We start from the raw sequence: 26,346 nt of genomic DNA on the forward strand, positions 1-26,346 counted from the left end.
ATTTAGTATTTAAATCTATGATATCAACACAAAATTAAGACAGCTTTAGATTTTTTAAACTTTTTAAAGATAGATTCAAGTAACATGACCTAAAATGTGCAATATATGCTATTCCAGTTGAAATCCATAACTTTAATCTTCCACATAGGGGGTGCAGATTTCAAATGGAGGCACCCATTCAGGTAACCCCATTTGAAATTCCCACTCCCTTTGTGGGAGATTCAAGGTCATGTCTTCCACAGGGGTGTATGGAATTCAACTGGAATAACCCAATAAGAATGTGATCAATGTTTCATTAATCTTGCAAGGGCAATATACAACATTCTTAAACACTGGAGAATGTTCCTGCAATCTTATTGGTTCTTATCTGTGTGATATGACACGATATCACACGGGTCAGCACGTGTGCATCGACGCAATACACATACTCGCTATTTGAACCAATTGGAGGCACATAGCAACAACAGGACTGATCGATTTTAAGCCCTAGGTATAATTCCTTGCAAAATGTAGGATTTAATTTGATTAAAATTCGAAATACTTGAATATTTTTATTTGAATTGAAGTGTTTAAGAATGAGAATAAAGGTATTGTTTTTAGCCGGTGTCGTGAAATAACTCTGCTTCGCCTTGTTTTACTTAAAATAATGATGTCGCCTGTGTTATATGAGACGATAGATGCACTCCAGTGGCTAAAAACAATACCTTTATTCTCTAAAAAGTAACTGGTAAATATGAAGAATTCTGATGCAAAATGCAACATATGCAATTTTCAAACTTTTTAGATAATAGGCCCCAACATTCACCCTATAATGCCAGCTTTAAATTGGCACCCTATAATGGCGGCTTTAAATTGACACCCTACTTGATACATTCCAATGTATATTTTTGAAAATGATGATCAACAGTAGCACATATTTTCTTAATATGTAGCCAGTTATTTTTGAGAAATTGAGAAAAATTGATATGGGTTTTGCATCTGAACGCTTCATCAAAATGATGTACCGGTATATTCCATTAACCATCCAGGGCGCTTAACAATGTAATTTTGGGTGGGGGCTTATTTTTGACATTGTTACATAATTGCAAACTTAAAAGATGACCCAAAATATTGATTTTAATTGTATAGATGGTTCCATGTTTGATGTGTAGTTGGTTCCTGCACATAACGATAGGAAATCATGTGTAGTTGGTTCCTGCAAATGATGGGGGGTCATGTGTAGTTGGTATCTGCACATGAAGATTGGGGGGTGGGTTTGTTTGTAGTGAAGTTGCTGGGTAGGTGCTTGTAGGCGCATGGGTGGTTAATGGAATGAATACGGTATCACACCCATCATCTGTTTTCATCTGCTTGTACTTCTTACGGCATGTACTGTATTTTTTCCATTAACCCCCATGCCCCTAAAAGCGCCCACCTTGTAACCCCCATGCCCCTATAAGCGCCCACCCAGTGACTTTACAACAAGCAAACTGTAATTTATTAGTTTATTAACTGCCCATGCAAATCTGAATCATGGTCTGAAACATATGACACACTGTTGATGATGGATGAATATTTTTAAAGTATTGTCGGCTTAAACAATGTAAAAAATAAGCACCCACCCAAATTGACTTTGTTAAGCACCCTGGGTGGTTAATGGAACAAATACGGTATATCTAGTCTGTCCAGTAAGGAGTATCATGACCTAGACCAAGGTGCATGGATCTTGCCTCAGGTTGGACAAAGGTCATGGTGTCAACTTGAGGTAGAACATACTTTAGTTGTAGAATTCATTCAGAGAGATAAGGTCCGTTCATCATAACAGTACCACGCCGCAATTGTTTTGCACTGCGATGCGTTGCCGATATATTGGTTACTTTTGCCACAAATCAACGTGACTCATCGCATTTCCTAGTTAAAATGTATTTAACTTTATTGCGATATCGCAATGCAGTATTTTGCGGTACGTGCAGTGTGGTACAGCACCGCAAAGCAATCGCCACGTAGTATTAATGAGACCTTTAAAGATGAAACATGATTTTAGACTTGTATATGAGATACCAAATGTTAATGGTCGGGTCATGTCATGTTCCACCTACTGGTCAGACTATTGTGTCCTGTGCATGAACATCCATTCTTAGTCAGTGGGAGGGGCCTAGTTTGTAGACACATAATCTGATTGGACAATCGCATGATTTCAAGTGCCGTCTATCAGGCTGTAGACGACCCTATGTATGACAGTATGGAATCATTCTTATATGCACAATTTCCTGCTCTCTATGCTCGCTGCCGAGAGAGGGTCAAGCATTATTTGGCAGACAATTTTGACATTTTCCCCCCAACAGATAATTTTTGCACAGCCACTTTTTAAACACACGTTTTACAGAAAATGGTCCTAAAAAAAGGGTATAAAACGTTTTAATAACATTCAGTAAACATTTTTGAAAACATAGTGAAAAACATTCTAACATAATTTATTAAGTGTTGAAAAAATACTTTTCCAAAAGCATTTGCCAAAAAATATTTTACAATAACAATTACCATTTTCAAAACATTTTAAGCAAAACCAAAACACATTTATAATGCATTTGTGTTTGCTGGGTAGCCATTTGTACTTTATAGTATGGACTAGATAAGTCATCAAGCATACAATATTTATAAAACCAAATATATTATCATCTTGAGTATTTATTTTTGTGAAATAAAATATTACAAGTAAGATTATGAAATACAAAACGGACAAGTGTGAGAACTTCTTTAAACAGTGCTTCATTTAATATTTTCACTTCATAAACTTCTTTCTTTATATTGTGGCAGCACCAGGTTTTTTTGCTGCGTTTGGGCAAAGTAAACTCTATAAGGGTTGCAAAAATGTGCCAACAATTAATTTGAAAAATTGGGATTTTCAGTGGTTTTTTTATCAGATCAGACTGGGTAGAAAAATTCAAATTCCGGTAACTAAAGCTTAAACAACAGATACACTTGGAGACTGGATGCAGAAAATAGAATTATGGTATGGTACTTATTTTTCATGGATTGTGAAGTTATTGTGAAGTGCATATAATCAGGGTATTCAATTTTAGAACCAGCCTGTCGATCACCCAACAGCAGTAGTTTTTAGCTCAATTTGCAAGGCAAATTGACCTATTGTCATCGTACAGATTTGCAATGGTTTTTACTTTCTCTTGCTACATCGTTTGAATAATGGAGCTGGTAATTTGAGGTGGCGATCTTTGCAAGTTTGTTCATGAAAGTTACTTATTTTGCTGGGAAAAAATGGACAGGAAGTATGCTTTTTCGAGCAATTTGTCACAAAAAATTGTGCAGTTTCACAAGAATAATCTCATTCCTAGATTACTTACATGCTACACCAGGTTTAACCTTGGTGTTTTAAGCAATATAAGTCATCTGTTACATGTTTACATTTTAGCTTTGCCAATGATGTTACTGTGTTTTATGGAGGTTTAGATTTGGAGCATGTGTATTTTTGCAGAGACCTCTCAGATATTTGTGAGGATAGTTTTACATAGCAATTATTTTTTATGTGAGATTGTAAAATTCTAAAGCTCTTAAATATTAGACTTGTTTCAAGTCCTTTGGCATCCATAGTTAGTGAATGTAAAATCATGGAAGCTTTGCCACATCTTCCAAAAATTTCTATTACTTTCCAAAGTTTTGAAGTTATCTATTCTTTCAAGATATTTATTTACCATCATTCATAACTTTGTGAAAATCTATTTGACATTTGAATTACTAGATTGCACTGTGCACTACAGGGGTAGTGTTTGAGCAAAATACACACCATGCAAAATACACACCATGCCCACAAGGTATACTTCCTCATAAGAGCATGAACAGAGAAAAAGTAAGGAGAAAGACTTGATCAAGGCTATTAAATATGCATAAACCACTAAAACCTAATGGCAACAGTAGAGTGTTTGTTCAAGTGCTTGATAAAGGACAAAGTAATCAGGGTTGCCAAGCTCATGGTTTGGTAGCACAATTGGGTAACTTTTGAAGATTTTCCCTGAGACTTCCAACAATTTCCTGTCCCACAGAAACAGATGGTTAAGAAAAAAATGGGTGGCTTTTCAGCAATGCAGGTGCAATTTGGATGTCTTGAAGCCCACATTTATTTAACTAATTAACAGACACAGATAAATTTGGGGTAAACTTAGTTCCTTGAGAGCGTTCACATGGTAGATTTCCCCCAAGTTTTTGTCCGAGAGCCGCTTTGCTCAAGCAAAAATTCCTCTGTGTGGACATGCCTAAAGACAAATATTTATTACTGCTAATATTCCTGTCAGTTTATACCTGAAGATATTTGGTGCCCATTCATTTATTTATTATTCATTAACAATTTATATGCAGAATAACCTCAACACCTTGCCTCCCTCCTGAGCAGTGGCATTGGGAGCTAGGGGGAAAGTTGCATCCCCAACACAGAAATTTCCAGTGATGAAAATGGGGATGGGGATCAGAGTATGTCATTAAAATGACTGAAAAAGGTCAAAAATTGACAAATGGGGACAGAGTTTGGCTTTACTCCCGCACACTAAAATGCTGGCTATGCTGTTGTTCCTAATTAGGCCACCTTTGTTTCAGATGGACATTTTATTGTGAAAGGACCTATATGTCATTGCACAAGAAATACAATTAGCCCCTGAATTAAAAGTATTTAATTATTTTTGTAATCACTCAAAAGCATATTCAATTTTTATGGGCGTTTTTATTTTACATGTAAAGTCTATGGGGGTGATGATTAGAAATGGACAGCAATATTGAAAAACCCTCATTTTGGGCCATTTTAGTCACTAAAAAAAAAAAAAAAAAGAATAGCACTTAGTTCGGCTGTAAAATTCACACACAATGCTACCTTAGTGAGTACAATCATAATTAAATACATTTCATTCGTCGGCTATAGCAAAAAAAAAAAATTCCTATACCTTAAAGCCTTAATATACGATCTTATAATATGAAATTGGTTAATTTTTTTCAAACCAGATTTTTTTTTTGCGTATTTGTAATGTTTACACATGTCCCAACTTGCACCTAAATGGAATCGGCCAAATTTGTTGTCTTTGTAGGTCAACAGAGCAAAGTTCGACATATTATCATAATTTTAAAAATTATGATAATATGTCCTACCATAGAACTGCATGTTAAATGGTCAAAATAACTAGTGAGGTTTCTTTCACTTTACCTCGTTATTTCAACTTAAACGGACAGCAACCCTCCCCGGCAGTTATTACTAATATTATTTCAACATTTTGAATAAAGAATAACAAAATTAAAATTTGATGGAAATCGTACATTAAGTCTTTAATGGTTATGGAACAAAGGTGGAGGGCCCTGTTGCACATAAATGACCTTTATCAGGGTCGGATCCAGGAATTTTTGATAAAGGGGGCGCCTTTTGGTCGACGACGAAAAAAAATGTGTTAAAGGGGGTTACCCCCTCGAAAACTCAACGGTTTTGGCCCATTGTTTGCTGTTCATGGCCGAATTTGTTCCTTTTTTTTAATTTCTTACCATTTTTGTATTTTTAAGTTACCCGCGCCCTTTGCTAGTCAAAAAATAGAGGGGGCGCGCGCCGGCTGCGCCCCCCCCTAAATCCGCCCCTGTTTATATACATGTACATTATGCCACGTAAAATTAAAATTTTGTTTCACATAATCACATCCCCACCATGAGAAGTGGATCTAATGTAACACCAAGATACTTGAATTCATTTGTATGATCAAGCATGTCATATTGTTGAACTTGGTAAGAATGTGAGATGCACTAAATACTATATTATTTAGTTTTATTGTTAATGTTGAGAGTTAACTCGTTTTTATCAAACCAACTAGCAATATTCTTGACATAAATAAATAAATAAATGTTATAAACACAATTAAATACCAGTATATTAAAAAAACCCAATTTGATATATTCAACGGTTATACATATATCTGAACATTATATTTACGTCAAATTTCAAATAACAATTGAGCTACAGCACCCTTGGTGCTCTTGTTATGATTCACATTTTGTCCAATGAGTTTTTTTTCAATCATCAACTATCATGACCAATGGGTTGAAATTTTGTAGTTTTTTGGGTATATTATCAAAATTTGCAGCCGCACATCCCTACCCAAACCAAAGTTAAGTGCCCATCCTCCCTCTCCCCCAGATTTAGGCCTGCCAAGGTAAATCTGCAATTTGATGAAACTATTGACTTCTAGTACAGGGATCTATACAATGATTTTTTTGGGTGTGTGTATCATCTAGAAACAATAAAATTCAAATTGAGAAAAAATTCTAGGTATAACTTGTTGTACTAAGGGAGTGGTCATTATTTACACCAGAGGGGGGGAATGGAGAATGCAAATTTTTTCGGTGAGCAAGAGGGGGAATGCAAAATTTTTTGCCACGAAAGAGGGGGAAATGTTAAGTTTTAATGGAGAAATTTCATAAAATAAGGGGGAATGCAGAATTTTTGAATGGAAGCCAAGGGGGAAAGCGAAATTTTTCATCAAAAATTTGAAATCCTTTATTCCCCAGTGTAAATAGTGACCGGTCCCTAAATTGACGCCCACATTCTCTCCTGTTTACACCGTCATTCACACCACCCCCACCTTAGCCTAACCCAAGTTGACCATGTGCTACTGAGAATGGCCAGTAACACAATGAAGTTTTTTTTTATCATGTTTCAGATTTTGCAAGAATTAGTTATGGCTAAGAAAGAGGGTCAATATTTGGCAGACCATTTTGAAATTTTCCCCCAACAGATAATTTTTGCACAGCCTCCTTTTTGAACACAAAGTCAAAGAGCTTCCGACCCCATGAATCACCCCCCCCCCGGCCCATTGCCAGGATTTTTGTGTGGGGGGTGCTGATTTTGAAAAAGTGGACTTTTTTCCCAAGGTGGGAATTTTGTGAAAAGTGGACTTTCTTCCCCAAATTTGGACCTTTTTTGACCAAAAAACTTGAGCTTTAAAAATCCAATTTTTGGGCTCCCTACGCTTTGGACTTTATGAAAACTTTTGCAATTTTGGGGGGTGCATTTCTGTACAACATCACTGCACCCAACCCCAACGCAATTTATCAATGACCTTCACAAAAGTTTTTTCTGCATTCAATCAAATACGGCACCAGAATGGCACCACCACTGCCAACCAAATGGGCACCAGTGCTGCATTGGTGGCGTGCATTGTATGACGGGCTTCATTTAGCATTTATTTATCGACCTTGATTGATTGTTTTCGTCGATTGTTGTAGAGAAAATGGTAACAATTCTTCACGAAATCAGGTAGGCATATAATTTATTTGCAAACAATTGATTAAACCATTACTTGATACTGTGTTATGGCTACATATATTAACAAAATGTTGATGTTATCAGTAAACTTTAAGCTTACCCATCTGTAGTGGTACTACTATAGCTAAAATAATAAATTCTCGATCATGAGAGGATGTACCTCCTGCGTCAGCGTACTTTTCATAGAATAACACGATCGCGCGACCGGCATGACCGAACCTTGACATTGCCTAGCAACGACTGTGTGATTGGTCAATTCTCAAAAGCTGTGTTTGCGCCGTAAGCGCCGGTATTTGCGTAGTACGCTCGGCGCAAATAACTGTGCGTACCCAAGTTGGCTCTCATGATCGAGAATTTAATATTTTGGCTATAGCATAAGTTTCACTGCAAAATTCCTGGCGACAGAGTGACTACTAGACCGAATATTCAGTCGATTATACATACTATAAAATCGACTGAAGTGTTCCTACTGCGTTTGTGCATGGTGTTATTGATGTCACTTTTGAGTTTAATTTGTCTCACCTGCATATATGAGCTCTCCAAATTGTTGCTTGTATACAGTACAAGGTTTGGGTGTGCAGTCGACGTAAAAAGCCGTTCTGCATTCGTTAAAAAAACCCAATTTGTAGTCACGTCTTGAGCACAATCTCGTCGTGTCTTGCCTGTTTATTTTTAAATGCAAAATGGCTGACCTTAAAGGTTAATTGATTGAGTTGACCTCATACGTAATGCATATTGATCATCCATTTCTCGAATAGGGGTGTTTTCTATCACATTGATGGACGTGCTGACCATTTCATCAGGCGGCATAGGAAGCGCAACACGTGACGTACGAGGCTGGCGAATAATACATGGCTGACAGCCCCGTTCAAAATACACGGTTAATAGCAATTACAAATGGAAAATTAACATACTTGCAGTGTGGTACACGGTCGTACCCAGACGGTTTTAGAGTAAGATAATTTTGCTTTGACACCACATAACAAATTTAGAATTGTTTGTGAAGATTTCATGAATATGTGTTAATCCAATGGCGACCTCAAAATTAGCGATATCGCTTTCATCACCGCCTGGTGACGCGGGTGGAATTTCCTAGAATTTCCCTCAAGAAATAATGGAATGAACCATATCCTTTGCAAGATGACACAGGTCATACCGGGTCAACCATGATCAATTTTGACAGGACAACGTGGGTATGGAACTCTCCAACTGACTCGCAAGAAAGGGCCAAGAAATTTCACTTTTTCAGTGCACATCGAGAAACCTGAAGTATTGCAATAGAGTGAGAAGTAAGTGGTTATCACCTATAGGTTCACAAAGGGAATTTTAGACGGTCATAAAAGGGTGAAAATAACGTGTAAAACAGCGGATGTAAATACCGACATCCTTCTCAAATCTAAAACATAGCGTAATAGTACGGCACTAAGTGACTACATCGCACTGGAACTTTGAAGTCACCACCGCCGTCACGCCATAATAACTTACCTTATGGTGGCCGACGGAGTCACTACAGGAGAGTGACTACATCGGAAACAAGGCAGTAGGCTACTATGCAGCAGTGTCATCACACAGTGACTACAACTGCTAGCCTCCGATGTGTTATCTGCTCGATGCCGCATCGGCGCCTCATGATGTACACCACTGACAAGATTCCGACAGTGGTCCACATCTTGTAGTCACATCAAAGTGACTTCGTAAGCGTGTCCCCAGCGCGTCGCCTGCTCGGTGCCCAGTCGGCGAACTTCAAGGTGACTACGCTGCGAAAGGTCGTTGACCGAACCCTGTTATGAGTTCGAACACTCTGAGACGCGGCGTATATCTACCAAATACGCGCTGATGATGACAAATACGCGTATCATGCTTGTTTACTGCTTGTATACGCTCATGAATGGAATGAGTTGGTTTTATAATTAATTGATTGATGCATGCAGACTGCTGTACAGCGAGTCTGCGGCTGTAGGCCCCTACTGCCGTCTTTGTTTTTTATCGTGCTTTTGCATTCTTTGTCATTTATATTTCAACTGTGAGACTTCCGATTCATTTTGTTTCTTTTATTTGTTGTTCTCTGTTATATATTTTAATTCTTTTCGTGCTGCCTGTTTAATAATCTCATCAACTGTGTGTGTTTTATTTGCAGTTCTTTTTCTTGGTTTATTTGTTTGTTTCATTTCAAACGTTTTTATTTTGTTTATTTGTTTGCTTGTTTTCCCACAAAACTTATATCATTGCTTTGTTTACTTCAGTGGTTAGATGACATGTTTTGCTGTCAAATTATGCCTATTTTTTCATATTTTGCATGATAACGTTATATAGGCCTAGGCCTATTGAAACCTTTTTATTTAAAACGAATTGTGTTTTAAAAGAGATATTAATTTTCAGCCGAAGTTCGCAAAGTATGCCTATTATAGGCCTAGCATTTTCAATTTATACATTTTGATTTATAGGCCTAGCATGCATTTTGTTTTACTTCTTGTCACTTTCCTGAAAGGCCTACTACAAATTTATACTTTTACTGCCGTAAGTTTATGCAAAACTTTGGCTTGTGCTATTTTCTTTTTCCGTTTTTCAAAATGGTGTTTTTAAAGGCCTATTAGTTTAATTCGTTTTTCTTGGATCTTGGATCTTGGATGCTATACCTCCAAATACTCCCTGTAGAAGTTTTAACTGGAGGTGTGATTGAGAGGTCTATTTTTGGAGTCGGGGTCCTACGTCGCTACATTCAGCCAGGGCAGACTTGAAAGCTGAATTAGTTTGATGAGTAATGGTGGATGCAGGCAAGTTGTTCCACTCTCTAGTTGTTCGTGGGAAAAATGAGTTGATGAAAGCGTAGGTGTTGGTCTGGTAAATTTGGTATTGGTTGTCGTGTCCTCTTCTGGTCCGTTCTGTCTTTGGGGCGATGTATTTGGTGTGGTCAATGTCCATGATGCCATTCAGGATCTTGTGAAAGCAGGAGATTCTGTTTCTTCTGCGACGTTCTTGAAGTGGCAGCCAGTCTAAAAAGATTTTTTCAGCGCTGTGACACTTGTGTCTCTCCCATAAGTACTGGTAACAAATCTAGCTGCAGCATTCTGGACTTTTTCAAGATCAGTGATGTTTTTGACAGTATGCGGATCCCATGCTGCAGATGCGTAGTCCAAGTGTGGGCGGACAAGAGAAGTGTAAAGTTTTTCCTTGGTAGTAGTTGAGGTATGGTGGAAGTTCCTTCTAAGAAAGTTCAATACTCTGAAGGCTTTGTTTTTGGCATTGTTGACTTGGGCGTTCCATCTCAGGTCATTTTGGATGAAAATACCAAGATATTTGCTATTATTTGTCTCTTCAAGCTTGACTCCCATCATGTTGTAGGAAGTTACGCCTGGATTCCTCTTCCTAGTGATGCGCATGGTAGTGCATTTTGACGGGTTAAACCTCATGCCCCATGTTTCGCCCAGTTCACCATGGTGTTAAGATCAGACTGAAGTTGGTTTTCGTCTTCGGGGGACTTGATGGTGTTGTAAACAAGACAGTCGTCCGCGAAGAATCTGGTGGTGCTGGTCACTCCACAATGGATGTTGTTTATGTGAAGGAGGAAAAGGTGGGGACCAAGGACTGTCCCTTGTGGTGCTCCGCTAAGAACCGGAACCCAGTCTGAGAAATTTCCATTTACCACAACTCTCTGGTGTCTTTTTTGTAAGAAACGACTCAATCCACTGCTTTGTGGTACCCGGATGCCATAGTGGTCCAGTTTAATAAGAAGACGACGCAGTGCGGCATCACGTCAAAAGCTTTTGAAAAGTCTAAAGCGGCTATGTCTGTGATGTGTCCATCATCCAAGTTCTTCGTCAAGTCGTGGGAGGTCAGAATAAGTTGTGTTTCACAAGATCTTGATTTCTGGAATGCGTGTTGGTTGTCTGCCAGGATGTTCCATCTGGATAGGTGAGTCATTAGGTTGCTGTCGATGATGTGCTCGAGGAGCTTACAACATGTGCTTGTCAGGGAAACTGGTCGGTAGTTTGCAGGGTCGGTAGTAGGTCCTTTCTTATAAATGGGCGTAATGTTGGCTCTCCTCCAGTCCAATGGGAGGTCCCCCGTATCCAGGGACTGCTGAAAAATATGTCTAAGCACTGGGGCTAGTTCTTCAGCTGCCATTTTCAGCGCCTGATTTGGTATAGCATCAGGCCCAATAGCCTTTGAAACATTTATATTTTGAAGCAGCTTTTTCACACCTTCTTCCCCAACAACGATGGGTGGCATGTCTGGGAATGGGACACCAGACATCGAAGGCATTGACTCTGGTTTCACATCTTCGTGTGTAAACACTCCTTCAAACTGGTCTGCCAAGGCTTTGGCTTTCTCCATATCACTGGTGAGCAACTTATCATTAACTTTTAATGGTTGGATACCTGTATTGTCTTTTCTTCTGGAGCGAATATACCGCCAAAAGGATTTGGTGTTTTCTGAGTCCATGATGTCATTAACAAAGTGTCTGTGGGCACTTCTGATTGATCTATCAACCTGTTTCCTGACACTAACAAACTTGTCCCAGTCTGCTTTTTTGCCAGATTTCTTAGCTTTGTTGTAATATTTCTCTTTTTTTTTTTTAACTTCTTTAGTTTTGTTGTAAACCACGGTGGACGCGAGTTGCCTTTAACACTCTTTGTTTTCATGTTGATTTTTTTACGTTATCAAATTATGCCTATCGGTGTCACATCAATATAGGCCTATTGCAGCGTTTGTTTGAAATTGTGTCTTATTTTTTATCACGCAAATATTAATGCTTGTTATGAATTATTATTGTTATAATTATTTATTTATTTACATATTTAATATTTTAATTCATCAATAGGCCTACATGCTTCTTATAATATTCCTACTTTTAACTTCTTTATTTGCAATTTTTCTCAAGTTGTTTTCTTTCGAAGTGTTTCTTTGTTTCTTCCATTCTTCGTTTATTGGTTTCTTCCTGTTTATTTATTTCTTAATTTTTTATTTATTTAGTTATTCAAATAACCACCAATTAACAAAAATGTATTTTATTCATCATGTTAGTTTATTGAATTATACTTTGTTTACTGATCATGTTTATTTCTTTTACTAACAAATTTATTTTATTCATCTAATAGGCCTATTTCCCTTATTTTTAAAGTTCAGTTTGCAATTTCCCCTCCCTAATACCCTAAAAAAGCAAGAAATAAAGAATATTATTTGAATAAATCAAGAGAATATAAAAAATATGGCAATAAAAGCAAAACCGGCAACCCAAAACGCCGGTACTGAGCACCCAGGCCCAGTCGCGTAGTCACACCGGTGTGACTCTCCTCTGAAGTCACCCGGCGCCCGCTGAAGTCACTCTGTAGAAACCTAGGAGGCTGGCTACCCGGCTATTTCGGACCGGCGATATGGAAAACCGAGGTGTAGTTTCCGATGGAGTGACATTCTGGTGACATCGGCGTCACACAGATGAGAATCTTGCAGTGTACTTTAGTTTAGGTATGCTAGGTGAATTCAAATTTGCCATCAAACTGTGATATTTTACATATCAAATTAAAGCCCTTGACTCTTTGAGTAAAGAAAGCCAAAACTGAAAACATTTTTGTCATAGCACTTTCCGTAACAAAGTTATATCTTGTCAAAGATTGACTTCAATCAAAAAAGATTCTGCTAGCAAAATTCCCCAAAACAGCATTTAGGGGTGTTTCTAGATCTTAGTCTCATGGCGATAGCAGCTTTTTTTAATGGAACTGCTATCAAAATCCCTCTAAAATTCCATGTGCGAATGGCTCATCACCATAAAAAAGCATATATTTAGGTCAAGTAAAGTATAGAAAACATATTTATGTAGGTTTCCTTCACCGACCTGTTCTCGAAAAAAATTCAAATTTCTATGTAAATATGCATTGTTTTAATTAAAGATTTCTTCTATGCAAGTCCAATTGAAACACTTACTGTATGGGACGTTTCAAGAGCTAAGGTCTGCTCTTTTCATCAGCCAGATGATGCACTGATCTTTGTCTGTACATGGTGCCTCTGAAGACAAAGTACGTTGTGGTGAGAACAAATTTTAATAACTCTATGATGTCGTCAACTGTCAAAAGAGTTCTATCTTTTAAAGCTTTGTCTTCTTCTCGCTTACACTTGATGATGTTTAGCGCCTCGTCAAGGAATCCATTTGGATCCTGAGGCGGGGCACCCAATCTATGAACAGAGTTGATGGCACATTCAAATTAAGCCACCTTTATGATCGATGTATTGATTTCTGGTGATGACAGTGTTACTTCAATCAATACCAACAAGAAGTCAACTAGCAACCCAAGCAGATCAGTGCATCATCTGACTGCTGCTTCCCTCCAAATGAGTTGACCACTTACTTGAGATCCATATTTCTACCTCCATTTGACCCCGCTAGTGGCAGATATTCCTCAAGTTTTTATATACAAAATTGGCCAAACTGCGTAGTAATTGCTTTAGACCCATTTGTGTGAAATGGGCCCAAAGCAAATACTACGTAGTTGCTATCTTCCCATGACAACGGCTCTGGTAATAGTTTGAAAAGCCGATTTAACCTATATGTACTTGTGAAATTATGTGTATTGTGTTATTAAAATGTTTTAATATAGCCATTATGTTTCATAATCTTACAATATGATTTTGGGTGGTTTTTTTTCAAATCTGGTTTATTTTTTTGCTATATTTGTAATGTTTACCCATGGATATGTCCCAACTTACACCAAAATGGAATCGGCCAAATTCAACATTTTGATGCAAATTCCTAATTACAATTCCTAAGTCCCCCATAGAACTCCACTATAATTTATAAACATCCAAAATAGCCCAGAATTTACATCATTATTTTGGCTCAAAATGGACATAACCTCATGGTAGTTAATATTACTGATATTTAATATTTCAGCATTTTGGGTATTATATAACCAAATTAAAATTTGACAGAATTGTACATGGCTTTTTAAAGAGCAAAATTGAGTGTTAATTATCAGTTGATCATAAATGTGAATTTAAATGGGTTTTTTCCTGTATGACTAATTTAGGCCTAATAATTAATTGTCCCCAAACATGCAAAGCTCATTATTTTGATTCAATTGAATAACACACACTTCCTTTACATTATTATTTCAGGTGATAATAAATACACAAAATGTTTCTGCAAAGATTAATATTGGCTCTAGCAGTTCTGACTCTTACCTTCATAGAGTTTTCTCTTTCAAAATCACCTAATATAATATTTATATTAGCCGATGATTATGGATACAACGACATTGGTTACCATGGTTCCGAGATACTCACACCCAACTTGGATAAGTTGTCTGCACAAGGAGTCAGATTAGAGAATTACTATGTTCAACCTATATGTACTCCTACAAGGAGTCAACTTATGAGTGGAAGATATCAGGTAAGATTCAGATAAAGAGTCAAATTAGAGAATTACTATGTACAACCTATATGTACTCCTTCAAGGAGTCAACTTATGCGTGGGAAGATTCAGATAAAGAGTCAAATTAGAGAATTACTATGTACAACCTATATGTACTTCTACAAGGAGTCAAGTTATGAGTGGGAAATATCAGGTTAGAGTCAGACAAGGAGTCAGATTAGAGAATTATTATTTACAACCTAGATATCAGGTAAGAGTCAGATAAAGAGTACAATTAGAGAATTACTACATGCAACCTATATGTACTCCTTCAATGAGTCAACTTATGAGTGGGAGATATCAGGTAAGATTCAGATAAAGAGTCAAATTAGAGAATTACTATGTACAACATATGTACTTCTACAAGGAGTCAAGTTATAAGTGGGAAATATCAGGTAAGAGTCAGACAAGGAGTCAGATTAGAGAATTATTATTTACAACCTATATGTACTCCTACAAGTAGTCAACTTATGAGTGGGATATATCAGGTAAGAGTCAGATTAGAGAATTACTATGTACAACCTATATGTACTCCTACAAGTAGTCAACTTATGAGTGGGATATATCAGGTAAGAGTCAGATTAGAGATTTACTACATGTATGTACAACCTATATATACTCCTACAAGGAGTCAACTTATGAGTGGGAGATATCAGGTAAGAGTAAATTACAGTGTTTACACTGGAAAACCAAGTGGCTCTTTTATCTCCTACAGGAAATGACATCATTAAGGGTAGACGAGGTATTGTTGGTCGAAGCAACCTAAAAATCTATTTTCATTATCTAGATCAATATATTATTGAAAAATAACACCTTGATGTTTTGCAAAAGTTCATTCTACAAATCGTATACTTTGCAAACTTGCTTAATTTATTGTTTTTAATGAGTTATGTACGTTTTACAAAAGTGTTGTTGTTTCAGCCCTCTTTACAACATAACTCAAGAACCGCAGCACCTATAAAAGTATATCTGTGATAATTTAATTCTTCTACACACTCGCTATGAATTGAGCAATGTAGTTTTTGCCAAAGCTCACTACCATTCGTAAGATGCTGTGAACTACCTAATCACAACAGTTTAAAATAATTAATAACCTTAAGAAGGTTCTAGAATTTCATTCTTTCTAGTTCTTCACACTCCCTGTTATATTAACATAATCCTTTCTGGTTTTAATTCTTTCACTTTGATTTTCTATCTCCGGATTGGATGAAATTGGTTTTTTTTTTAAGCAGGTGTATGTGTAAAATAATATCAAAAAAAAATATAGATGATTCATAAGGAATACATAAACAACTGGGATTTTTCCTTTCTATCCAGATATATACAGGACTCCAGCATGAGATTATTAACACACCACAGCCTCATTGTCTTCCAGTCTCGCTACCAACTTTACCAGAGAAACTTAAGCAGGCGGGTTATAGTACTCATATGGTTGGTAAATGGCATCTTGGATTCTATAAGAAAGATTGCTTACCGACACGTAGGGGATTTGATTCTTATTTTGGTGAGTTTGAAGGGGCAAAATTAATGTGTTTTAATGATAAGCTTGATGATCTGAAGTAATTTGCTACCTATCCTGATAATTAAATATTCTTAGGCTTGTGGGTTTATGCCTTTGCATTTAATGCAAAATAAATCATGTTGTTCATTTTTTTTAATGGCCAGAAGTATAATACCTTACAAATTTTCTACTTTGTGGATATGGAAGGGAAACATGATCAAAGAGGACTGATTTAAAGCCATATTATAACATTTGCTGACGAGAACGCCCTCAAAAAATTCTAAATTCTGGTTTTTACACGATTGTAATGTACTTTAGTCAATAAAGATACTCTGCAAAAAGACTTTAGGTGCTGTAGTTTTGTAAAAATCCGAGATTTTGAATAAAACGATGGAACCGGTGTTTTATTATTACGATGGAAATATTAGTCGAACACGTTTGCACAGTGCGTACACGGCGTGCGGGATACACATACACACACCCCGAGGATCGTACCGCGGGAGTAACATGCATGGGCGCTAGTAGTAAATTCCAATTTTCTATGCTTTACCTCACTTGTTCAGCTCAAAATCAAAATGGGACATATCTGACAGTAAAAGCTAACATTTTATGGAAAATAAATACTAATCTATTTTTACAGAAATGTCATTATATGGCTTTAACTGACTAGGCCTTTTAACCATCCATTTGTTGCCAAAAATGAGTAACATGTAAATGTGGACATAGATGATTCTTGTTTTAAGCCCTCAAATATGGTCTTGTTCAAAAAGGTTACAAAATATTTTTTTACATACACAGGTTATTTATCTGGAAGTGAGAATTATTACACACATACACGTAGTGGCAGCATGGCAGGGTTTAGTCCTGGAAAGGAATGGAATGCATTGGACTTAAGAGATGGTGAAAAGAAAGCTACAAATTATTCGGGTAAATACTCAACCCATGTCTTCACAGAACGTGTTCAAGAGGTGATAGAACAGCATGACTTATCAAAGGTAATAAGTGTCAATATTGCTCTTAGGGAAACTGTGATGTGATCAAGCAAAACCAGTCGGATGGTTTGAGATAGCAATTTTGAGATAGCAAATAAGACAATTTCCTTAATATTTTGTTGTTCTTAGCAACTCTAAAATTGTCATATCTCTGAAACCGAAAGTCTAATTATGATAGTGTTTCCAGCAAAATAAAACTCTGAAAATGGATCATGTAATGAAAAATCAAATATTTAATTTTTGTTTTCATTTCAAATTTTGTCTTTCAGCCCATGTTTCTCTACCTAGCCTTCCAAGCTGTCCACAGTCCACTTCAAGTCCCCAAACGCTACATGGACCCATACAATAAAACAATCAAGCATAAAACTCGCAAGACATTTGCTGGCATGGTATCATGTATGGATGAAGGAATAGGCAATATCACACAGACTCTACATGACACAGGCATGTGGAATAATACAGTCATTGTCTTCTCAACAGGTAAGCACATTCAACACAATTATATGTGACTGGACACTACGAATGAGCCGTAAAGTTGGCAAATTGTATTCTGAGTTCGTGTAAATTGTGCGTGAAGGTTGTATTCATAGGTACCTCAATATGGTGCAACAAGTATCTCATCAAACACTGTTTAAACCAATCAATAATCCTATTGCTGAAGAGGATAATAAGCCTCTACCTATTTCTTTAGAGTCCTTAAATAGTTCTTGTCTTCGTTTGCTTTGCCTAAATCCTGTTCAAGTGGTGGGTTACAAAGTATTGTATTTTGTCTAGGTATGTATAACCAACAATTAACAATGAGAGGACATTCCTGAAACTTGTTGACTTGGGGATGATTTGAAACGAACGCCATTTATGAATGTTTGATATTAATTATTACCAGAAATGTGGAAAAAGAGACACATGTAGAACCGAAAAAAGGTACAATTTTGTTGAAGGAACAGAGTTCAACAAACCATAACCCTGCTTCTGGATATCGTTTGAAGTCAAATGATATACCATTTTAAAGCTAATGATATAGGCCTATAGTTTCTAAACACAAAATAAAACAAAATTGACCGGGGGCCGACTTTACGACTGATTTGTGGTGTCCAGTCACATATGTGATACAGTCTGAGCCAAGGCAATGTGAAACTGAGATATGGGCAAAATATTATGGAAATGAAACAATAAAATAGGTTTGAATCAATTTGCATTAACGGATGATAGCTATTTCAATAAAAGTACACATAGACAGGGTCACAGGGAACTATCATGTCCCAAGGAGGCTGACCACCTTCCCTCCTCCCTATAATATTAAGTGTTGAAAATTTCAACCTGAAAGATCAACTTTGACAGATAGTTGATCCTCTCCAATGAAAGGACTTTCTTTTATAGGATGTAATCAAATTTGGGTTTGTTCCCTTATAGTAGACCTTATTTCAACACGAGTGCCCAATCAGTGGCGTGCGCAAAGGGGGGCACAGGCCCCCACCTTTGTTGGTCATTCGGAGGAAATCACTCATTCGGGGAAATTGGAAGGTCCTGTGAAAGGAAAAACTTATTAAAAAATTATTTTCAAACCTTTATATAGGCCTAAACCAAGTAGAACAAAATCATGCTTGCTGTCGCGGATAGCAAAACTCAAAGGCCATTGATGTTTTGTCCAAAATCTACCTGATTTACATATGAAAGAGTCTGTCACTTTTGACGGTGCAAAAACATCAAAATTTGCCCCCTCAAAATAGGATTCCTTGGCCTTTTAAAACGCTAAAACCCCAGAGCTTCCGGGGACCCTGGACCCCACCCGTGAGGGGCTTCGCGGCAAGCCGCCCGCACCTTACACTCCTAATCAGACTCCATTCGGGGGAACTGAACATCCTGGCCCTGCCACTTTCAATGTGCTGGGCACGCCACTGCCAATTCAACAAAAGTTGTTCTTCCTTGGGTCCGGGCATAAATAAACATACATAATTATAATAACAAAACAGATGATGCAAGAGGGACAATTTACAATGAGATGATCCATGTGAGTGATTGGTGTCCTACGCTAATAACAGGTGTGGCTGGGATGGACTTGAATCAAAATTAAGTGTCTGTATGAAACATAATATCAAATAGAGTCTACATTATAATTGATGAGTAGTGGTCATATTGGTAGCTTTTTGTGTTTTATGATTTATTCTTTAATAATATAATATAATAAAGTTGTTTGTTTTGTTTCCTGTTTCAGATAATGGTGGACCTATTAATGTAGGAGCCAACAATTGGCCATTACGTGGAGAAAAACACTCTGTATGGGAAGGGGGAGTACGAGGGGTAGGGTTTGTAACCGGTCCTGTCCTATCAGATGATGTGAGGGGGACAGTTAACAAAGAGATGATCCATGTGAGTGATTGGTTTCCTACGCTGGTAACGGGTGTGGCTGGGATGGACTTGACTGGAACCAAACTGGATGGATTCAATGTATGGGATGCCATTGCTAGGTATGCACATTAATTTTCTGTCGCAATATCTCGGTAAAAATGGACATGATTCTTACGATTGGTCTGACATCTGCAAATATTTCTGAGGTCGAAAAAATAGAAATTAGTGATGAATTAATAAGTTAAATCCATTTTGTACTATTGACAAGGCTGTTTGTCAGAGTTGTAGCTTACACCTGCCTGCAAGCATAGCCTTTATTGGGTGAATCTTTAAAAATTGGGCTACTTGAGAGTCATTCACCACGGACTGGTGAGTGCACTCATCAAGCCTAGGCACTGAAAAGTTTTGGCAACCAGGACCATCACTAGCGGGGGGTATGGGGTGACACACATCCCCAATTCTTAGATTTGTCGGTAAAAAGTGAGTGTTTGTCGACAAAACCATATGATTGTTGTCATATTGCAATGAGTCATAAGAATTAAATGTGGAATGTGTGGTTGTTGCCAGTGTGTTGTGTTGTTGATATGCAATACCTTTATGTAATAGTATAGTATAGTATATATTAGTATAGTTACTAATAATAGGAGGGATACAAATTGCTGAAGAATATTTGAACCTCACCCCACTCTGTTACCCCCTACTTTTAGATTCTTGAGGACCCAGACGAAAACAATTTTGGAGCAACAATTTGCCAAAAATATTTCCATCGGAAAAAATACTCTGTACACCCCCAGTCTGACTGGTCTAGCGACGGCCCTGTTGGCAACACTGTTTCTTTCAGGAAATTTTTTTAAATGTTTTATTCTCTCTTGCTTATACTATTTTCAGTAAAGATACATTATCTCCGAGGAAGGAAATTCTTCATGATATTGATCCATTTTATGGGAGGACAATATTTACCAATGAATCGGGCATACCATGTACTGACTATAACACATCAATGCATGCAGCAATTCGATACGGAGACTGGAAACTTATCACTGGAGACCCAGGTATTGAATTGATATAAATACAAGTGTATAAAAATAATTATATCATTCCAATGAAGAGTAGTGATCTCAGGCTATATTATAAAAATAGCAAATTTGAGAAAAAGGATATCAAAGGTATATTTTAAAACTGGTCAACAATTTCCAATGTCCGGTTTATGTGCGTGGGTTAAAGCAAGCGAACCCTCAGCGAGTGTCTGAAAGAACACACTGCCAAGACAACCTCAAATCAATCGGCATTAGCACAGCACAGCAAGGACACTGGACATTGGGCTATTCCATTTAAAATCCACACTACCCCTGTGGAGGATTTAGCTTCCACAGAGGGAGTATAAGTTTTGAATAGAATAGACATTTGGGTAACTTCCATTTGAAATACTCACTCCAGTTGTGGAAGATATATACCTAAAGCTATAATACAGGGGGAGTATGGGTTCCTAAATGGTTAACACTGACCAATTACATTTGAAAAACATACTTCCCCTGTGGAAGATATTTCCAAAATCTTCCACAGGGGTAGTGTGGATTTCAACTAGAATAGCCCATTGGAAATGTGTAAGTACTCTCCAGAGAAGATAAGCTTTTGCCAAGAAAAGTGAGGGAAGCCATTATCAAAAAGAGACCAGCCCCACCCTAAATAGGGATAGGGGCTAAGAACTTTCTAGAAACACCATCAAAAAGGACATTGTCTACAACATCTAGAAACACTGGAGAATCATTAGTCAGTCTACCAACAGCATTGCACCGCTGATGACGGAGAATGGTTTCTCTGAAATATTTGGTTCAAAAAGCGAGTGTTGTGGACCAGTTTTAAAATATACCTTTGATGTCTTTTCCCAACACGTATGAATTCCTTCATTCGAAAAAGGATATCCTTGCTCAATATGTGACCATCCACCACAACTGAGCCCGGATGTCTCCAGTGCCACTATTGAGATATGCTCCATTGAACTTAACAATAAACAATAGGAAACAAAGGAATTATTGACTGTTTTATTGATTTTTCACTTCTTAAATGTCAAGTACTATAGACATGATATACATCATTTTAAAGCTAATTTCAAGCAGAATAGTTTGGTTGAATATCTCAAAAATGATGATTGGCGACTTCAGGGCTCAGTTGTGCTGTATGGTCACATATGTATTAAGAATCCTTTGATAGAGAGAGAAGTTGCAGGAAATCAGTACAATTTCTGTCCTGGTGAGTTTAAGTGTATTTCCAGCTTTATAATGGGTGATTTGCATTTTAAATAACTGGTTTGGAGTCAAGAAAATTGACCATTGCTTTGGGAATATGATAATACCAATATGTGACATGATCAAGGGGAATGAGTCGGATGTCGCTAATATTGTGTTTGAGATATTGGCAAAAATAGTGTTCAAATTCTTTTGTTTTATATTGTTTTCAGGCATTGATAAATTGCTCATAACTCGGTAACCAGATGTCCAATTTTGATAGGGTTTGCATCAAAATTGTAGCATTGTTAAACTGCCAGAAAATTATGTAAAAAACTTCTAATTGAAAATTGCCGACATGTGACTCATTCCCCTTGATCATGTCACATATGTGTTTAGAGTATACATGTAGAAATGACACTTGGCATAGTTGTTTAGGGTAAGACTTGATCAACAGAGCAACGAAATGTATGGAAAGAGTAGCGACATTTTGACCTTTGTGCCATGTAACAAAACGTAACCTTTGTGGAATGTATACACAGCTGAATTTGTTGTTACAGGTCATCCAATGGGAAATATGTAATTAAAAGAAATTATAAATGGTTTAACACTCCCACACAGCCCACATCTATGAATTTCCTTTTCCTGCACATACAAGATCCACCATGACATGAGAATGGAATAATCATTTGAAATGAAGTATTTGTATAATTGAAGACTGAATTAAAAACTAGTTTGAGCCTGGCGTCAGGGCAAAGGTGTGACGTGATTGGTTGCTGACCTGCACAGTACAGCATTTTTGATTTGGTTGACAGGACGTTTTACGCAAACTAGTCTTTTTAATTTGGTCTTCAATAATAGTATGTTTTCCCTTACCTTCATATCCAAGATGGCCGCCATCATCACTTTTTCACTAGGAGTGTGATTTTACGCAATTTGCAATATTTGGGAGTTGCACGTAGGATGTGTGAAAATTTGATGATTTGAACTTTCCAGATATATATTTTAATAATAAGCATTTTTGAACACTGTTGTCATATTTCTATTCTATAATTTCAGGTTTTGATAGAGGATGTGGCTGGAAGCCAGCACCAGACTCTGGTATCAACCCTCCGTCCATTCCTGTCAAACCTCTCAACGATACCATCTGGCTCTTCAACATCACTGCTGATCCTAATGAGTACAATGATCTCTCCAAAAAACACCCAGAAGTTGTTGAAGAGTTGGTTTCCAAGTTGAAGGCATACCAAAAGACTGCTGTACCGGTAGTATGGCCAGCAGGAGACCTAAAAGCAAATCCAAAACTAGGAGATGGAGCATGGGGTCCGTGGGCATAACCAAACTTTCTTATAATGCTGGGATTCCCAAGCAACAGGTTGGGACCCCATTTCAAGTTGTGAGCTTAATACATGGGGATGCAAGACTACAATTAGGGAAATACCGTAAAACCTCGTCTACAAGCATATATGTGACATGATCAAGGGAATGAGTCACATGTCGGCCCTGGTCGAAAATGAGTTTTACACATGTTTCTAAAGAGGACATTTAGAGCTTTCAGAAACTGAAAACCCCATGTTGATACGACTTTTCTTTGTGAAGTTACGTCAATTTATCAATCGCTGAAAACAATATAAAACAAAAGAATTTTAACATTTTCTTTCCCAATATCTCAAAATCAATATTAGCGACATCTGACTCATTTCCCTTGATCGTGTCACATATAGTGTTTCTAATGAAAGCTTAATTAATACGAAACAAGCGTAAGTATGCAAATACAATAGATTGGTCTTACAAAAATACTTATTTGTATATGAGTGGATCTGTAATTTATTTGCTCAAACTCCATAATGCCTGGATTAATTTAACTTTCATCAGAGGCACTCTTTATGCTTGTAGACGAGGTTTTAGAGTGTTGTTCCGATTGTGATCAAAAGGCTTTTCTATTTTGATCTAAAATATACACAAAATGAAAGCTTAGATTATACACAAAATGAAAGCTTAGATTATAGGGAGTAATTTTGATTTTGTTTCTATGCAAAGCGCAGGCATCCTGCTAGTATGACACAAGTTTGATGTTTATTTATTTATATTTCAAAAAATGTCTTTCGAAAATTTGAATTCATTCCAAGTCATAAGGCTGAAAGTAACTACATGGTATACTATATATTTTTATAATGAAATGTAGTCTTTAAAAAAATCTGCTATTTATTATTATTATTGTTGCTGTTGTTGTTGTTGTTGTTGTTGTTGTTGTTGTTGTTGTTGTTATGAAACCTTGGATGAATTCAAAAGCTTTAACCCACCATATTGTAAATTATCTATTGTCAAGTACTCTGCTCTTCGCTGTAGAAGTGATGTCATAATCGGATTAACTACCATAGCAATAGATGAATACAATTTTTTACTATATCGCCCTGCACTTTAAGCAGGTTGCACTCATTACCTGTGTATGTTTTCAAAGATACTAATCTTACAGGTGCAAGTGATCAGCATGATATAATTCAATGCATAGGTACCACATGAACGTTGTAGTGCAGGGCAATATAGTCAAAAATTGTATTCATATATTGCTATGGTAGCCTTACCAGAGATGTAACTTTTCAGGAAATTTCCTGATTTCAGGAAATTTTAAAGAAAGTTTACCAATTTCAGGAAAGTTTTGCTCTACCTTTTCTGTGCAAGGATTTTTCCATGTTTTTCAGGAAATTTTGGCAACACTAAGTTACATCTCTGCCTTACGTCACTTCTACAGCGAATAACTTAGTCATGGATTCTTGACAAATGCCAGTGAGATTACTGTGATGATTAGAAGAGTTTGATATTGCATCACATGAGAAAATGACTCAGGATGAGTAATTATGATAAAATCTTAGAACAGTCAGTGTTTCATGCAAACAATGGGTCACATCACAGTGTGGCTTAATCAAAGTTTTACATTCTAAATATGTGACACGATCTGGTCCAGGGGCCCCAACTGAATCTGAAATGCAAATTTGAAATTGAGATACTGGCAAACAAATTTGAAGCAAAAAATATACTGTTGTCAGTATATGATAGCCTAATGTTTGTATAAGGTTCCCAACTTCCCATGGAGCCGATTGTGTCACATATATGTATATATTTTAGACCAACAAAGTAAAAGTAATAAGGCTCAAAAGTTTTCTTAATTTCAGGATTCATACCAACCATTAATAAAGTGGCACTACATATGTGATGCCATCAATCAAAATCAGTCGGAACTTGGAAATATTGAATTTACAGTTTCTTATAGGATAGTAAAAAGCATTTACAGAGCTGCATTTGACAGAAAACTCCATTGAAATTGAACAACCAGTTCAAAAGATATGAGCAATTACAGAGTTTCCAAAACAAAAGGAAACTATATCCCTTGTTTGACTGTATCTCAAACTCAATATTTCCGAGTTCAGAATGATTTTGCTTGATCGCATCACATATGGGTTTCAACAGAAATGTTATCTACGAGCCATTTAAGGAATTGGATAGAAATGTTTGAACCATGTTTGAATACAAGGAATTTCCTTCTGATATCAAATTATTTTGATTTTGTTTTTAAATTTGCGAAATAATACAAATTTTATGAGAAATTATTAAAAACTGATATAGTTTATATTTTTGACATTTAACAGTCCTCAAAGTAAACTTTATAAACCTAATATGTACTTACAGTGTATGTAGGTGGGCGGAAAAACCGTCCATCATTTGAAAATTTTAACCTTTTGTGTTGAAGATACACATTCCTCCCCAAAGACCTAAAATATTCAGGTGTTTGGGGGGAAAATGAATCAATGAAATCAAATGATGGACAGCTTTTCCCCCCAGCTACATACACTTTAAATACATATCAGTAGATTTATAGCAAACATTGCTATCCAATCCTTTAAGGTAATTGTTGAAAATAAGGCATATTTGTGCTAGATATCCCAACAAAGTCTTATCTAACATTCACTTAAAATATTGCAAGAACTACTTAATGGAGAATTCGTACTTTATAAAACCCACAAAATCTTAAATACAACAGGTGTATTTCACTAGCTTTTAAATTAGTGTTATTGAATGCAAAAATACACATTTAAAAAAATGTGTTTATGAAACTTGATGTTTGAAACTGAACCAAAGAACACCACCTCAAAGTACTATATTGAAGTGGGTCACCAAGGGGTGTGGATGTGTGTGTGTGTTTAATAATTATTGAAATCTATAAAAATAGCTTTTCTGGATGAAAAATAAAATATATTGAATTATGGCATCCATTAAATAAAAAATATTTTTAAAGAAATTTCACTTTGAAACTTTTTTGTACAATCACTGTAGATTAGACTTTATTTATTGTGTATCATATTTTTGTATCAGTGTATTTTTTACTTACTTCATGCCATTCAGGCTGTAGATATTGATATGTCTCTGTAGAGATTTGCAAACAGTGTTTTTTTATCATTGGAATTTATAATCGCCTTGATATTATACAGGCTGTATCAAAATGATTTGTACCAATCAGGTTTGGTGGTTAGGCCTAAAAATTGTTTGATTGGCATAACATACAAAAATTTAGGGTAGGTAAGTCGGGATTCTTTTTT

General features: G+C 36.6%; 1 protein-coding gene across 3 annotated transcripts; it reads left to right on the plus strand.

Annotated features, from left to right (window-relative positions):
- The first annotated feature begins 7,211 nt into the window (after positions 1-7,211).
- LOC140156905 (arylsulfatase B-like) lies at positions 7,212-24,826 on the plus strand. 3 transcript variants are annotated; one of them, XM_072179940.1, is made up of 8 exons: positions 7,212-7,273; positions 14,393-14,666; positions 16,005-16,191; positions 16,987-17,183; positions 17,450-17,660; positions 19,393-19,645; positions 20,415-20,578; positions 22,811-24,826. In XM_072179940.1, exons 2-8 carry the CDS (start codon positions 14,412-14,414, stop codon positions 23,086-23,088), a joined length of 1,545 nt encoding a protein of 514 aa, XP_072036041.1. In that variant the 5' UTR covers positions 7,212-7,273; positions 14,393-14,411; the 3' UTR covers positions 23,089-24,826. The 3 variants fall into 3 exon arrangements, with proteins under 3 accessions (XP_072036041.1, XP_072036043.1, XP_072036042.1); XM_072179942.1 differs by having other exon boundaries at positions 7,225-7,273; positions 14,467-14,666; XM_072179941.1 differs by lacking the exons at positions 7,212-7,273; positions 14,393-14,666 and adding an exon at positions 15,269-15,343.
- Positions 24,827-26,346: the final 1,520 nt, after the last annotated feature.

This window comes from Amphiura filiformis, chromosome 7, assembly GCF_039555335.1.
Source record: "Amphiura filiformis chromosome 7, Afil_fr2py, whole genome shotgun sequence".
Classification (NCBI taxonomy): domain Eukaryota; kingdom Metazoa; phylum Echinodermata; class Ophiuroidea; order Amphilepidida; family Amphiuridae; genus Amphiura; species Amphiura filiformis.

Excerpts from the sequence above, each read along its gene's own strand:
- LOC140156905 (XM_072179940.1), top strand. The coding sequence starts at position 14,412 with ATGTTTCTGCAAAGATTAATATTGGCTCTAGCAGTTCTGACTCTTACC. Across the intron at positions 19,646-20,414 it reads GTATGGGATGCCATTGCTAG|TAAAGATACATTATCTCCGA; the intron begins GTATGCACATTA and ends TACTATTTTCAG. Across the intron at positions 20,579-22,810 it reads ACTTATCACTGGAGACCCAG|GTTTTGATAGAGGATGTGGC; the intron begins GTATTGAATTGA and ends CTATAATTTCAG.